We start from the raw sequence: 16,639 nt of genomic DNA, 5'->3' as shown, positions 1-16,639 counted from the left end.
CAATAATCTCAGGAATAGATTAACTATCCTAGTTGACTCCAAGCAGAGTTACCTGTAAAGAACTTTCCATTGGCAGGATTACCAGATTGGCAATATATAAAGCTGCAATTACAGTGATGGAGGTTGCTATTCCGAATGATCTGTGATGCTTGATGGGAAGACAGTTTGTGGGATTGTCTGTATAGATGCAGCTTTTAGAACAAACATTAAGTCTGGCTCCTGTTAACATGAGCCTTAAGTAAAGTCATTGGGGAAATTTACTGTAAGTTTTGCAGTATTTAATTATTTTGGTAATAAAAAAGTATGAAGTACATGAGACACGATTCCTTTGGCACAAAAGGCTCCAGCCATGTAACCCATGGAAGTGGGAGCAGTAATTGTACAGGTTATGATGGTCTGTAGCTTCAGTGGGAAAAATTTCCTTGTTTCCAATGAAAACTTATGTTTAAATCTGAAGCAGAATTTTATCCTTTAATACTATTTTCTCATGAGCTCGAAATCTGTCTAGATAAATAATAGAGCCTTAAAAAAGCAGATAGGTTGTATGAGACACTAAAAGGCAGATAAAAAATTGGTATGCAAGTGAGCTTCTATCCTATAAAGCTGGCTGAAGGACTGGGAGCTGAAAAATAGGCAAAGACAAGTACGTCTTAAGTGTTACAGGTCAACACCATTTTGTTGAGCATATTTTCTGAAGAAATACATGGTTAACCCTTGAGCAAAGATTATACATTTGATTTCTTCTTATGGCAAGGGAAATATTAGCTTGTTTTCTCAACTGGAACAAATCTATGCATTGCTTCTCAGGGCGGTTTCTGTGGAGTACATGCAGTACACTGCTTTTGTTATGACTTAGCACTGGTTCTACGTTTGAGTCAAGGGAATTTAATGGGAAAAAAATCACTGTCAGTCAACTTAAGAAAAGGGAGCACAAGAAAGAGAAAGGGGGAGAAAGAGAGAGGAAGAAAGACACAAGAATCCAGTTTCTTGTGGTGATTCTGTTTGGCTGATACAGGAAGTATATAGGCAAATATATTCAGGCTTGAAATACACTTTAAATAGTTCAAGTTCTTTCCCATTAGGCTGAAATTTCTTGGTAGCTGCACATTAAATGAAATACTTCTGTGTCAGTTTTGCCTCTTAAATGCTAAAACTAAGCTCCCAGAGTATGCTAAGAGAGTAATTATTTGTTTCTGAACACTAAAATAACTCTAGAGGGTAAAATCTACCTACACAGGGAGGGTAAAAATCAACAGAATTGTGGGAATTTATAATCCTGCAGTGTGAAATGAGTAATTGTGTTTTTTAAGTTGTCACCTCTTTTACAGAAATATGTTTATATATACAAATGCACATATCACCTGTCGGTAAGCATATACTCTTGGCTGTTTAAGAATCATCTCTGAATGCACACACACAGCTCATCAAGCTGCTGTTGCTTACTGTAGTGCCATAAACAGCCTTTTAGAAATGTCAGGCCTGTGGTTTAACACGCAGACTGGTACTGTTTTTTACTTAAGGCTTCTAGACATTATGGTAACATGGTGAGGAACCTGGATGTGTGAGGTGCTACAAAAAGAACAAAGAATCCCTCCTCTAAAGAGAGCTTATCCTGCAAACTTGTTGTGAACTAGAATATGGTTTGTGATGACAACAGTACAAACGTTTTCCATCTTGTAGCAGTGTGCTAAATGTAGGATGGAAATCTCCCCTGGAATGTAGCCTCACTCAGAAGTCCGCTTTTCATCTAAGTAGATGCTGATTCATGATTTGGAGGACACAATATTTTCCTGATTTCCTTCCTGTCCCCGAAAATTCACTTTACCGTGGCTAGCTGCAGAGCTTTTCCCATACGTGCCTGGCTCTGAAAGGATGTGTAAAATACTACAGCCTGTCTTTCCCTTATAAATAGCACACTGTGTAAGCCCTCTGGAATCTTTCTCACTGTCTCAGGATATGCTGCAGTCTCTGCCATTTGCTTAGAACTGGGCAAGTCACAATCTGGAGAGTTCTGCAGTGGGAGCGGTCTCTTTTTTTCTTTGCCCTTCCCATTTCTGAGGTGCTGCTTACCTGCATAGCTTCTACAAAGCAACCTCTGATGCTAAATGAGTAGAGACCACGCAGTGGTGGTTACTGGTTACAGGGAGCCCCCTCTACAGACACTATTCTATCTGATTTCATGAATGCTAGGACAAAAAGTTCTTATTTTATTCACTCGCAATGCCTATGTAAGTGAATCCAGAATATTGTTAGGCATTAATGACACACTGAGCAGGAGGTGATTTGAAAGTAATTTCCCTTTGACTCTATCATTAGTTTGCCTCTGTGGTTGATGTACTGCCAGTGTTTTAAGAGCTAGATCTCACGCGTTCCCCTTAGATTCTGACAAATCTGAAATCCCCTGGAGTGAATGTACATATACAGTGTGCACCTAAAACAAACTGAGGAACTTGGCCATTTGTTTTTCCATTTATGGAAAAATGCTGGGCAAATAAATTTCTAACAGGTAGACTCTGGAAAACCTATTTGATCTGAAAAGCTGCACTAGGCACAACATGACATGTTTCTGGATGTTATGATCTGAAGTTAGGCGTCTGTTTAGAAGTCTGGAAGCTCCCGGGGATTGAACTGCACTGCTTTTCATAAACAGGCCAAAATTCTCACTGGGAGTGTGTTTGTTGAGACCATCTTGAAAAATGTCTATTACCAGACATTTACTCTAACTGTAAAGTAAACAACGAATTTGGGATGAGAAAGAACAATGGTAACTAATATATAAAATGTTTTCCTGATACTTTCACACAAGCTTTGCAGCTCAAGGGTAAAATGCTTTAAATGAGTGCTGCTTTCAGTGAGCTTCACAGGTGCATGGCTCCTGCCAGGAAATTCTAAAATGTGCTAGGATGAGCCAGCGTGAACTAAGGTCTGTCTTGTGGGTTAAATGTTTAGATGTTAGTATTACAAAAAACGAGTTAGAAACAGCAATTCCAGTGGAATGGCTCTATCTTACACATCTATAGAAAGAAAGAAAATATGGATGAAATATTTAAATGTAAACAGTCGTCTTACAAATTATATAATGTTATCTGTAGTTTAGTCACAAGGGGATTTTTTTGTACACAAGCACTTCATTTTCATGTACTCACACAGCCACGTGCTCAGGTTTCTTACTGCAAGTGCTGCTGTGTATGGAAACCTGTCAGGTTTTCAGTTTTATCTAGTTCTGTCACTGCCTTGTCCTCCTTTAATAGGTAGTGCTGCTGTTTCGGACGGTATGAGGCTGAAAGGAACCACAAAACCGGATCTAACTGCACAGCCTTTCTGTGTAGATTTTCTGTTGGTGCTGATTTTTTAGCAGGTCTTGCTGCTATTCAGCAAAATCAACACACGACAGAGGTGCTTTGGCACCCGTCTTGTCTGAAACATTTCTGTGTCTGTGAAGTATAGATGAAGTGACAGATGTTAGTGCCTTGCTGGATAACACTCTGCTCTCAAGTTCAGCTGTGAACAAGAAACCAGTCTTTCCATTCCAAATAATGGAATGGAAACTCCTCTAGGCAGTTTCTGATTTGTGTGCGCTTCTGTAACCATTGCAAATGATCTGTTGGTTTTGTCTTTTTGAGCTCTTCAAACTGTAATGTGTTCAGAGCAAATGTGTGACTATTTGACTCTGTTTTGTCAGCTGTCACTGTTGTAGCTTTTTACTACCGAATTGACAGCTTTGCATTTCAAAAAATATATATTTATTGTATATTAAAAAGAGCCAGTTGCCACTCACTACTTTATGCACACCTTTGTGGAAGGGCAGAAAATAATACTACTGTGAGATATAAGTTGTTAAAAGGTTTTCATGTGATCTAGGCAAGATATATAAGATCATCAAAACTGAGCTGTTCCTACTAATCTTCCACCACCACTCCCCAACACATTCTTGCAGAAACAAAACAAAACATGTCTAGCTCTAATCTCTGCTGATTAGATTAATGACTAAAGCACGGAGAGCTGAGGTCTTGCCTAAATTCAGCTCATGTCCTCCTGGGCATGTTAGTCCTTCTGTATTCTCGTCTATAAACCCCAAATCTTTCCATGCTCCATGGATCCAGAGCCCGCTCTATTTAATGGGCTGTGAGCAATTCTATAGAGTGCTCGTGCTGTATTAATGTTTGAACTCCAGTGTAAAGCCAGGTAGTGGGTTGTGACAGGCACAGCTCTGTGGACTAAACACTTGGAGTCGAGGACCTGCTGTCTATGGTGTGCATGTTTCAAAGGCTTTGACTTTGCTTTAGCTCTGCCTTGCCTCTGTGGATCTGAGTACCACTTAGAGGATGGGTGTACTGGGCTCGCTCCTGAAGCTCAGTTTTGGGTTTACTTTCATCTGCCAGTAGCTGTCATTTTGCTTTCCCTATTGTAACTTGTGGTATTTTTGCAGACCTGTGGCTGTGCTCTTCTGTGTACAATGTTGTGTTAACTCGAAAACCAAAGTCAACAAATATTTCTGGCAAGCAGTGACAGCAGTATGGGATCATTCCAGTTTTTGCCACATGAAATAGGCGTCTAAAAGTATTTGTGCTCTTGGATGTTGCTAGCTACAAAATGGGTATGTTAAAAGGAAGATTTTAGAGTTAGAGCTGTAGCTTGAAATTAAGAAGTAAACATGATGAGAATAAGTAGGAACAGAAGAAGATAAGATGGTTAAACCACCAGGTTTGCTAGTAAATGGCTATGCTGAGATTACAACATGCTCCTTCATCAGAAATTCTCCAACTTATCTTTCAACCTGTTTGACAGAATGGTCTGAAACAAATGGCTAAAGCTATCTGCACTGTTTACAGTGGTTACCCTGTTACTCCTTTAAATACACTGGATATCACTGACTTGACAGTAATTCTTACCTCTCCTCTGCTCCCCCAAAGTATAATTTTAATCCACTGGCAGTTTGTTTATTCGCATCAACATTTCCAAAGGCAGAGTGCCCAGCCAGCAGCTACTGCTCTGTAGAGCCGCCAGTGTTTAATTGTTTCCGGCAGTGATGACTGCCTTTTAAGGCCTTATTCTATTTTATTTTATTATATTTTATTTTCCCAACTGGCAATTCAGAGCAGTTTCCTTCACAATACATTAGCTTAATGCATTTTGATCTGGACCAAATCTTCCATTTCCCGCTACCGCTGATACTTGATTACTATTCCACTTGAAATGCATGTAGCATAAATGATTTAGACATAAGTAAAGCTCTAAATATCTGTATCCTTGCAACAGCAAAACCAGATCAAATCTCGTATGTGGAACAGTATATTGCTACAAAGACAGATTCAGTGAGAAAATGGATTTGCATTCATATAGGACATTGTCACAATTTAGGAAGGTGCAGGGTAACTCACTTGAGCAGGTTAGCTTGATGGACATGTAGTCTCTGCCACAGTCCTTCTTGTAGTGACAGCGCAGCCAGTTTGAGAGGCAGAGGCCGTTACCACACTGGAGTTCTTCTTTTTTACAAGGCAGAATGCTCTGTTCGTCTGAAAGGAGAAGAAACGGTTGATGACTCTGTGTAACAAGCAACTCCCTCCTGGGTAACAGCGCAGTGTCTACTGCAAGGCAGCCTTCCTGCTTCTGAAAGCCCTGGGTGGATGAAAATACTCTGTTTTCTGTTAGACTTGGGAAGGGTCTGAGACTTAAACAAATGCTTCCTAGGCTATTGTTGCTGCTCATTTAAATAGTGTTAGAGAAGGATGAGGTCTGGGTGAAATACTCCAACAAAAACACCAGGGCACCGTGTTTGAGAGGCACCTAGCCTCCTTACCTCTAGGCATCAACTCCAAACCAAAACAATCCCTCTTTACCCCAGTTTAGTAACACAAAATGTATGGAGGTGAATAAATAAATTATTGTGTACTACCTTGTATAGGTTTGAAGGACTGGATTAAGGGCTTCTCTCAACCCTTTGATGGAGAAAGATAGGAACTCAATCTGATAGGGTGGGAAAGCTTTTTCTTTTTTTTGAATAAACTTAAACCATTGGGTAAATTTATGGAGACAAATGTTTAGGTTTGGTTTGTGGAGCTCCTAGATACTTTGTGGTAGGGTTTGCAGCTCTGTGTACACACCATGCCTCTGGCTGCTTAAGTGCAGGGCCTTCCCAGCAGAATTGTTGATTCCTTTGGGAAACCAAATTTTCTTAAGCGAGAGATATATATCTGCCTAAACCCCGTTACTTAAGAAAAATAGGGTTTTGAGTCATAATATTGCACAAGAAATGGAGGCATTGTGTAAAGGGATGTCACTTCTCATGTCTGAACAGCACCTCTTTTTCCTCATCCAAATATCCTAAGGGCATGCCTGAGGAGAGAGTGGCTACTGGCTCCTCAAAATAGCTGTTACATTTGATCTTCATAAACAATCAATAGCATCCCGATTCAAAAGTTAAAGGAGCTGGGGGTACTACCTCTGTGCAAGGAAGAGGATCTGTTGTTTTTTTTTTTGGACATAATAACTGCACACTGCAAAATACCCCATGGAATGCCAGTGCCTAGCCATACATAGAAAACAGGCTGAGAAAATGACAGAAAGCTGGAAGAAGAGCTGGTTATGTTCAAATGTATTCCAGCTCATTAGGTTAAAATCTACTTGTATACTGTATGGGGCAAACAAATTCATGGGAGATCAGGAAGTCAGAAAGTTATTGGGGAAAAGAGAGGGAAAAAGTGTATTTTTCAAAGAAAGCATATATATGTGCTTTCTAAACCTATATATATATATATATATATATATATATATATATAACCATATATAACCATATATACATATATATATACGTGTGTATATATATATATACGTATATATATAAATATATGTATATATGGTTATATACGGTGTAACCAATATATATATGCTTTCTAACCAATCTAAAATACTCCAAATGCAGACAAATAAAAGTTCAGGCCCAACTTGAGAAACACCAGCTCCTGAAAGCAAATGCACAGAGGACTAGCGTTCAAATTGGTACCCAACAGAACACCAACAATTTTGCTACTTCAGGGTTTTGTTTCCTCTCCAATGTTTTTAATTTGGTGCTTTTTTGTCAGTCTTCATATCTGCAAAATCATGCAGCTAGGAGTAATTGTTCATGACTTCCAGTTCTCCACACAGCTGCTGCAGTGGAAAACGTCGGTACCCCAAATGCCGCCAGCACGAGGACATACTGTTACAGTAAATCTTATGCTGTGTGCTTGTACCTGGCAGCTCAGCAATCCAGAGGCCAATAATCAGATCACAGTGTTATGTACTTTCAGAACATCTTGCAGTGCATTTCCCAAATGGCTTCTGTATTTCTGGTGGGTATCTCAGACAATCTTTGGGTAAAATGGAATAGAGCTCCCAGCAGTTAAGGTTGCCGGGATTCCTGTCTGTTTTTTAGAGAGTTAAAGTATTACAGAAGAAGCAGCTAAGCAATAATTATTTTGTGGTATCAAAGGTAGCCATCGTGGAAGTGCAACAACTTTGTTAGCTTTAGACTGTTTGCATCGTCAGTGCAAATATCAAGAAGGAATTCACCTGCAAGAAATGATGCCAATGAAAAAATACAGTGCTTGCAAATTTGTTCAAGTCATTGGTCCCCGTATGCATCTCACATACACATTTATGTTTTCTATAATGCCCATTTAGTTCATAACCTAATCTAAAAGTGCACTAATTATTTTAATCCTCTTAGAACCTGCTCCAGTTTATACCCTTTCGTATCTTTCTTCTTCACAGTTCCTGTTTTAGTTCAACACAATTCCCCTCTATCAGTGGCTACAATTGCATCCATTTTTGACGCTAGAAATTTTTCTACAGTTCCTGTGACAGCAAATTTCTGTTTTACTTTTTACCACCTTACTGGCTTCTCTTTGAAGGTCAGTTAATAAATGCCCCTCCTGCCTCATCCAGAAAGTAATTGTACATGTTTCTGCTAGTTGTTGTTGAACTGTCTAAGCCACTTTGGGGTACACTCCTTATGAAAATGTTAGAAAACCACAGCAGTGTTTTATTATCTTCAGGAAAAACTATTAAGACTGAATGCTGTAAGAAATGATAGGGGCAGATGCAGTTTGTTGGACTAAAGAGCAGTGGGGGACAGTGGCAGTCACAGAAGGGTGTGCAAACCTTTCCCATAAAGCTGCCTGTTCAGAATATAGCAAGAGTAAAATATGTCTTTAGTAAATCCAGATGATGTAAATGTTCCAGCTATTGCCAAGGGAAGCTGCAAAATACCTGGTAAAACACGATGACTAAAAATATGTAAATACGATTTTTAGGAGGAAATCAAGGCTGGGGCCTCGTGGAGCAGTCAGGGACATAGGCATATAATTTGGTCTTAGTTCTGACGGAACACATGATACTGTCTAAGTTTCAGGTAATCAGATTTCTCTTGTGGAGCACAGATAGCTTCATTTGTGAAAAATGAATTACTTTCCAAATGATGTTTCTATCTCAGTAGAGGCCAGAACACAGTGTTTTGTCTTTACAGGACATTGTACCCTGAGGTAAATTGATTTGAAAACATTCTTTACTACAGATGACAGGGAGCTAACAAAGTCTCCACTGGAGAAGCACTTGCCAGTTCTAAGCCCACCTGTTCCAATCTGAGTGTGCCAGGCACAGGCATGATGATGGTTTTCAGGGTTTGTACTCCAAATCTATACACGATTGAATTAATTTATGACTTCAAAATTAATAATTTAAAAACATAGAGCGATCCTATTAAATTTAGGTTAAGGTGCAGTTTTATCTAACTGTGATGCATGAAATTAATCCACAAGTTGAAAATGAACCCGTGCCATTAAAATACACATAACAAATTACAGCTGTTTTAGATTTAGGTTAGCCGAATTTCTATTTCTCTGTTAACACTATTTAAAAAAAAAAATCCAAGTAACAATTTATCTGCTAAAGTGGGAGCACACTTCCTACATCAACCACTGAGTCTGATAATGCCCGGATCATCCACCAGCAACATAACATCTGGGCTTTGTAAAAGCATGGTCCTCATTCCTGACTGCAGCCTGGCTTTGAAACCTTTGCAGCCAGCTGTGGGAAATAGGCCTGGTGAAGAAGGATCCTCCAGCTACATAGAGATCATTTAACCGCTCTTAAGTTTGGTGAGAAGATGAAAGAGAAAGCCTGTGGCACGTGTTAACTTGATGCTTAATGCTCTACTGTGCTTGTATGATTTAGAGGAGCATGCACACCATATAAAGAAGAGAGATTCTGATCTGTGGTGACTTCTTGTGCCCCTCAGTTCCTAAGAGTTCTTGCATTGATTGCAACTAAGGAAATTTACATTAATCCTGAAGTGGAGATCTTAGAGAAGATGTCAATTCTACACTATTAAAGTATCTTAATACCACCTTTACTCCAGCATTTCACAATGCTGTACTTGGCAATCAGCTTCACATTTGAAGGTCTGGACAAAAATATATTATTTCTTTTTCTAAAGATGTTCCAGGACTTTATTACCTTATGTCTTCAAGCTTTGGGAAAGTTTCCAATTTGCAGCTTGCTTCATTCAGCAGAAATATTTTTTAATCAGAAACACAGAAATGTACTGCTGAACGAAGTAGTTTTTTAGGCTTTCATATGCACTCAGATCAGGTTATCTAATAGGATCAAGTTGCAAAATCATAGTTTCCACTCATGTTCCCATTCAGAGCTGTGGTGTTCTAAAATCAAAGCCCTTTTTAAAAGTGTCCATGCGTTTTTTCAGTTGCTCATTCTGCTTCAAACTGTCTTGCAAGACTGAAAACAAAAACATGATGTTTGCTGGAAGGGGCAGCACAAAATGAAACAACAAAATTTTTGTTCTTGATGTACCAATTTCTTGCTCTTCCTGTATGTTTTGACAGCTCCTGATTGGGACTGATGCTAAGTAATTTACCATGCAGCACATACCCCAGCACACAACAGTACAAATACGTCAGAGCTGCTTTGTCAATCTACTGTTGAATTCCCCATGTTCTTTACAAAGGAACATCTGATTTCATAAATGTGTTTAGTGCGAGGAGCTGGATTATTAGCATAGTTTAACACACACTTCAAGCGATGCATAAAAGTCATCCCAAATAGCTAATTTTTGTTGCTCTTCTTTGCGGGGTGTGTGTGCCAAGCAAAGGACAGATAGCAGTCCAGCAGCCCGGAGAGCCTGGCTTTCTCTTTAAACTGCTGTGTAATCCAAAGCAATTAATTTCTCTGCCACTCTCTTTCTCTTCCAACCTTTTGTCTTATCTATACAATCTGGAAGGACAGGGCCCATTTCTCTGTCCAGGACCTAGCACAATAAAGCTTTGGTCTCAGTTGGGTCTTTAAGTGTCCATCATACTGGTAGAAGTAATCATGTCACAACTGTGTAGCTAAATCCAAATAAAGTGAGGATGCTGAAAGCCTGTCAAGACTGTATGCTTGGAGAGCTGTTTCTATTAAACCTTGAAACTAAACAAAGACTAATTGCCAACAGAAGAGATTCGAAAGCAAAAAGTGACCAAAACGCATGTATTTCATTATTTATTTATGTAGTCTTTTAATGCAGTAACACAATTGCTGAAAGGAAAATCTCCATTTTAATAATAGAGAAGGGATTAACGTGCTTGCAGCTAAAAATAACAATTAAAGATAAGAAATTTAGGCCCAGAAAAGAAAGTGTTGTAGAAGCAAGATCTGCATTGAGACTAGATGGTGATCAGGTGGCTTTGTCTGAAAGGCTGCAACAAATTATCTTCACACAGACTCTTGAAGACTGTAGGTGTGTCAATGACGTTATTAAAAAAAATAAAATATGTTTCAGGAAGTTGTAGCGAGTTGTATGGATTCAGTTTTGCAACCAAACTTACTATTTGCCTGAATGCTGCCAAAGCTAACTGAATTGCTTGCTTCTGCCAGCTCTGAATTTGCAGCCAAAGTTTCAAAGCATCTGAAGACAGACACTGTGAGTAGACTTTACAAGAGCTGCTAATCAATTAGGTGTCTACCCCTCAATGTTGAATGAGAGGTGGCTGGGCAGCTTTAGATGCTTTAACATCTAGCTCAGTCATTACACAGTTATGAAGTGACAGAAGGACAGAATTAATAGTGATCAACACTTCTAAAACTCAACTTCCCTCCTGCTCTTATTCCAGTCTTGTTCCTTGTACCAGTGTGGTCAGTTCCTTTCAAAAACTAAAGCATAATTTCTATGTAAAAGGGAGCAGGATTGGTCTCTAATCCGTGTGTTTTTGCCTAGTAGTTGCACGGAATGAATTTCAGTCTATTGTTCTCCACACTAAAAATAAACAAAAGTCAGGCATGGGAGGTAGGAGTGGGGAGAAGCTGCTGAAACTGAGGAATCAAGTCAGTAGCTGAAGTGGAAATGAATGATTTGGAATAGTCAGCCTACATCCTCATAGAGGAGAATGAGAAATTGTCAGGCTTGGTGAGAAATAGATACCTTCCTAGTGCAGGATCCAATCTAATAAATTAAAATGTGAAAAAACACTCCTGATGTGAATAACTGAAATGATACCAAGCCATCACAAAATAAATTGATGGCAGAAGGATACTGAGCAGGATATGACTTATTAGGGGAGAAGAACAAAGAATGCTAAGTTACAGTTTTGGAAGCATTCGAATGTCCTTGATTCTGCACATTCTGAAATGCTGCATGGGAAACTGTGGGGAGATATGGGCTGCACCTTGAAGGAAGGGGATTAGGGAGCCTCTGGTGCCATCAGAAAACATCCACGCTATGAGAAGAAGACAGTGGAAGAAAAGAAAGAGCCAATTTTTCTAGATTAAACTTTGCTGTGTATTTGGAGAAGAGGAGGCTAGTAGAGCGTGCGCTTGCCCCATTGCCTGGCATCACAGACCTACGTGGTCTCTGGCGTTCTGTGGCTAGACAGGCTGGAAGTGAGTGGCAGATGGTGGTGCTTCAGTCGCTGACACTTCTCAAGGCATCCTGCGGGTACAAGTCTTAGTGCACACCCATCACTCGCTCCACAGCACATCCTGGCATCATCCTGGCTCCACAGCTTGCAGCAGAGCTGTCACACACAGGCTAGAAGCAATCTCTTGTCCCTCTGTATGTCTCACAGCTGGTGCAGCTAACAGACCACTCTAAGATACCTACACAGCCAGTTCCTTCTCTTGTTTGAACTGAGGCACTGGGCTCCACTGGCACACGAATTTGATGTTACGTTCCTTGAATACTGCTATCTAGCCGACTGTATTAACCTGGCTGGGTTTGGAGACCATTCTGGGAAAAAATGCAGGATTTTCTATCAAGAACAAGAGCTAAAGACTCCCTAGTCTATAGCAGGGGAGAGAGTAATTTATTCTTGCTGTGTACAGAAAGATTTCCTTGCTTCTGAGTTTGCTCAACCTTCCACTGTCTTCCTGGGGTGTCCAAGCACAGCTCGCAGTGCTGGAGTCAGCGACACAGCTGGGAGCCAGCTGTGGGAGCTGGATGTGAGGGACAGCAGCCAGAGTGTCTGGTCAGGGGCCTACTGGTCGTAGGATAAGGATGTGCTGCACCGTTTTCTTAACGCGAGTTTGTCCCTGTGCCTGGCTGGGTGTGCTTTCATACAGAAAGCCGCAGTGTGAGCTCTTTTGTTCCTTCTTGATTTTGTGAGATAACACTGTTTAATATGAGCAAAGGTTATAACACAGGAGTCTTAAGGCTGAATTTTAAACAGTCTGCATATCTTATAGTTCTATTTTTCTTGATTTCTGTGCCAAAATGAACATTTTACAAATCTCTGGACATTCCTTGTGCTCTTAGATGTAACAGCTGAGATATTATAGTTAAATATGGTTATCATCAAGACATATTAATATTTAAATACAAAACTATACAGTCACTTGACAGTTGTAAAATAGCTATGTTCTTAAAATAGCTGATAAGTATTGACTGTGTAATTGACTGAAAAAGTCTTTTTTTTTTTTTCCTACGCTTGAAACACTTTTCTTCAGAGGTGAATCTAGGACCTCCCGAGGAGGAAGCATGCAAGAAGGGAAGGCAATTTAGTTACAAATATTTCTCTGCTGTTCTACTGCTCTGACAGTTCTGGGCCCCTTCATTCATCTATTACATGGTGGCTGTGGTTCATGACTGCTGGCTGATAATGATTAATACTCATAACATCAACATTTTTGAGAGAGAATTTTGACTTACTACTTATTAAAACAATCTTCTGACCAAAAGCTAAAAAATACAGTTGTTTTTTTTTTCTCTGCAATATGCAAAGCAACAAAACTAATTGCAATTTTTATTTCTAATCAGAAAGTTCCACTAAACATTGACATTCTCCACCTGCCTTGGTACTGTGTGGTTGAAGTCACACAGCTCTCCATTCCTGAGTATTAGCTTGCGTGGACTTGGCTTGAGTGACTTCACCTCTCTGTCCTGTACGAGATGCGGTGTTCTCAAGGCACAGCGGACACCTGGCATGAGAAGAGTTGTAGTCCTGCTCCTGGGCTTTTCCATTCACGTAGGAAATTCAGTGTTTGGACAGTAGATGGGTCTAGTACTGGGTATACATGAATTCATATGTAACAGGAGACACTTTCTGGGTTTGCAGTAAATGCACAAGCCACATTTTATGGGGTTTTCTTTTTGGCTAACACCCGCCTGTTATTGTGTTAACTCATTAGATATAATACATAATTTAACATTTCACAGTCCAAACGTTACAGTAATTAAACACAAAGAAGGCCAGAACATTGGGCCTACCTGAACTGAACTCAGAAAAGCTCTCTTACCAACACTTAACTTTGAAGAGAAGTAGGCACCCATTTGGAAATTAGGGCAATACTTGGACTACTCTGAACTATGTTTGCTGCAATACCTGCTTCACAAAGCTCCTCTAACATACAGTTAATGCAATCCTAACTTGTCTTGCTGTGAAGAACTGGTCTCTTTGGGAGGGGCAGTGGTAGGGAAGGGTCAAAAAACACAAAAGCAAAGACTGGATAGAGAACTGTATTACTCTGCTCTGAATTCCCAAACTAAGCACATAGTGACTTTGTATGCAATGAAGTGCTGTGGAATGTCATTGTGCGCATAATACTAAAATAATGGTTATCTTGGGAAATAATGGAAATGATATTTTGTAATATTAACCTGTAACAACATGAGCAAGTACATTTTATTTTTTTTTTGCCATATCTACAGGAAATTTTTAATAAATCTATAGACTGCTACACGTGGCTATAGCAATGTTAGCTTTTACAATTTCCTGTCATTTTTGTGTTATTTTGTTTTTTCTATGACTTAGGTGATGCTAGTTGGTCATACATTAGGTAGACAGAGGATGAAAAGTTTTAATTAGCAGCTACTAGTTTTGCACTTACTCAAGCCCAACTTTAGCACGGTTTTATTTAGGAGTTTAAGGGATTACCAGACTGTCTGAAGAAAAGCAGTTTGTGTTTACTTGGTTTTGCACTGTAACCAACTTTACTGATCAAACTCTGCTCTTAGTTGCCATAGAGCCTCTTAGGGTTAGAGCCTCCAAATACCTAGTGCTGACAGATGCTGGTGGTGACAATACGAATAGCTCCTCCAAGTTGGTAGGGCATGCAGCACTCACTCACCTTGGTAGTTTTTCCAGTCTATGAAGATAACAGCTGCCTGACTCTGTCATGCTTTATGTGTATTCCAAAGTAAATGCGAGAACTTTTTGCCTGCTGCCTGTTTCTGTAAATTTCAGGTTTTATTATTTCTCACCCATGAAGGACATCTTGGCTTGAAAGTTTTGTTATAGAAGACATAATCTAGTTATAACATTTCAGTATGACTTTTCTTGAGATGCAGCACTTGCTCTGAGATACCCTGGTAGTTTAATTTTTGTTAGGTATTTTTTGTTAGGTATTTTATCATTATGCATTCTTTTATCGAAGAGGTTGGATGTGCTAATGTGATTCCTTGCATACACGTGGTTTTCTACTGAAATACAGCCAGTGACATAGGCAGAGTTGGCTCTTACAATGTCATATTTTCATTTCAAAAAACTTTCATGTAATAACTACAAAAGTCAGTCATTAAAAGGAGAATGGAAGGAAGTCAAATGTCAGGAGTTATGTTGTATTTCGGTGAGTGGAAGTAATTTTTAGCCACATTTGTTTCAGTAGTGAGTGCCAAAATGACATAAATTCTGACTGATGTCAGTGTGCTCAATTTGTCGATCAGTTTCAGCAGCTATGTGCTAATTTCTTGTAGGAGAAAATGCTGAGAAGGAGGAAGCTTTTTTTTTTTTTTTTTTTGAAAAAGAAATAGTGAAGTACTTGTGCCTGGGACTAGTTGTACAGTCCTCTATTTCAGGCAATTCTTTCTCTAATTTCTGCGAGTTTTGCCTGTACAGAGATCACAAGCTCGAGTCAGTTTCAGTTAACTCAGTTGTTTTCTTAGTCAGGAAGCTATTTGCTTTTTAATGGATTGATGTTTATCTGCTAGAGGACTTTAAATACAATATTCCTACAGCTGTACATGACTGCAAGGCATGCCATTAATGCAGTTAAAAAAAAAAAAAAAAGAGAGACTACTTACAGAGATTGGAATAATTGCTGCCTATTCCAATACGGATGGAGCTTCCAGAGATCAGAGGAAGATGGAAGAAAAGAACTAAGGAGGGAACAAAAAAAAGGTCCTTAATAGCAGTTTGGTTTTGTTTGGGGACCAGATGTCAGATGGAGACATGGTGTGGTTAACAGGGTCCTGTTCTCTAGGGCAGCGTTACACGTTTCTGACCTGATATGCACACAGATGGAGCTTGAATGGGGTAAAAATAAATAAGCAAGTCGTTGCTTCATACTTCCAGGAATCCCTCCCGTTCAGGAAATGATATTCTACAGGACTTTAATGCCTCTGGGTTCAGAAGCCCACGTATAAACAACAACGGGTTATGTAAATATGGTAATTATCGCTGGGAGGTCGTCCCCAGTCGGGGGGCAGGCGCCCAGTACCACCGAGGGACTGGTTCCCAGTTCAGCGCCGCCGGGCTGCGTGGGGCAGGAGCACACCTCATGGGCACACAGCGCCCGGCGCACCGAGCCTCGGCATTTGCCACTTGCACCTCGGGGCTTCCTTCCGAGCCCCCCAAACCCCGCGGGGTTCGGCTTCTCCTGTCAGCCCCCGCTGAGCTGCGGGGCTCCCCTCAGCCCGCCCCGCCCGCCCCGCTGCCCCTCGGCACGGAGAGCACCGGGGGGCCCCGAGCCGCCGCGGGATCGCGCCCCACGCCCCGGGACGCAGCCCTGTCGGGACAGAGCCCTGTCGGGACAGAGCCCCGTGGGGACGCAGCCCCGCCGCCTCAGCGCGCCTTACCCCAGCCCGCGGCGCCGGCCGCTGTCTCCATGCGCCTCAGCCGCGGCTCCCCGGCGGGCGGGAGGCGAGGCGGGCGCGGCCGCCGCCTCCTCCTCCTCCCTCAGCCGCCGCCGGCTGCTGGACGGGGGGCGTGTGGAGGCGGCCGACCTCCGCCCCGCCGGGGCCGGCCGCCGCGGCCCCCCCCGGCCGGCCCTGCCCGCCGCCGCCGCCGGGGGGAGAGGAGGGGCGCCCCCGGGGCAGGCCGCGGGGAGGGGGGCTCCGGGCTGCGCATCCCCGGGGGCCGGCCGCGGCCTAGGGGGGTCCCGCCCGGCCCCTTCC

General features: G+C 41.3%; 1 protein-coding gene across 1 annotated transcript in view; it reads right to left on the bottom strand.

The window, feature by feature from the left end:
- The window catches only part of BEAN1 (brain expressed associated with NEDD4 1), a gene marked incomplete at its 3' end in the record, with an annotated part of 49,486 nt that extends 33,058 nt beyond the window's left edge, over positions 1-16,428 (bottom strand). The window contains exons 1-3 of the mRNA XM_084294427.1: positions 16,322-16,428; positions 15,548-15,622; positions 5,382-5,516 (exon numbers count right to left, since the gene is read on the bottom strand). Of these exons, the coding sequence (XP_084150553.1) occupies positions 5,382-5,516; positions 15,548-15,622; positions 16,322-16,352 (241 nt within the window). The 5' untranslated portion in view covers positions 16,353-16,428. The remainder of the gene's footprint in view (positions 1-5,381; positions 5,517-15,547; positions 15,623-16,321) is intronic.
- Positions 16,429-16,639: the final 211 nt, after the last annotated feature.

This window comes from Netta rufina (genome assembly GCF_964035555.1).
Source record: "Netta rufina genome assembly, chromosome: 13".
NCBI lineage: Eukaryota > Metazoa > Chordata > Aves > Anseriformes > Anatidae > Netta > Netta rufina.
Note: the sequence above shows the minus strand (reverse complement) of the source record. Positions and strands in the feature narration are given on the sequence as shown.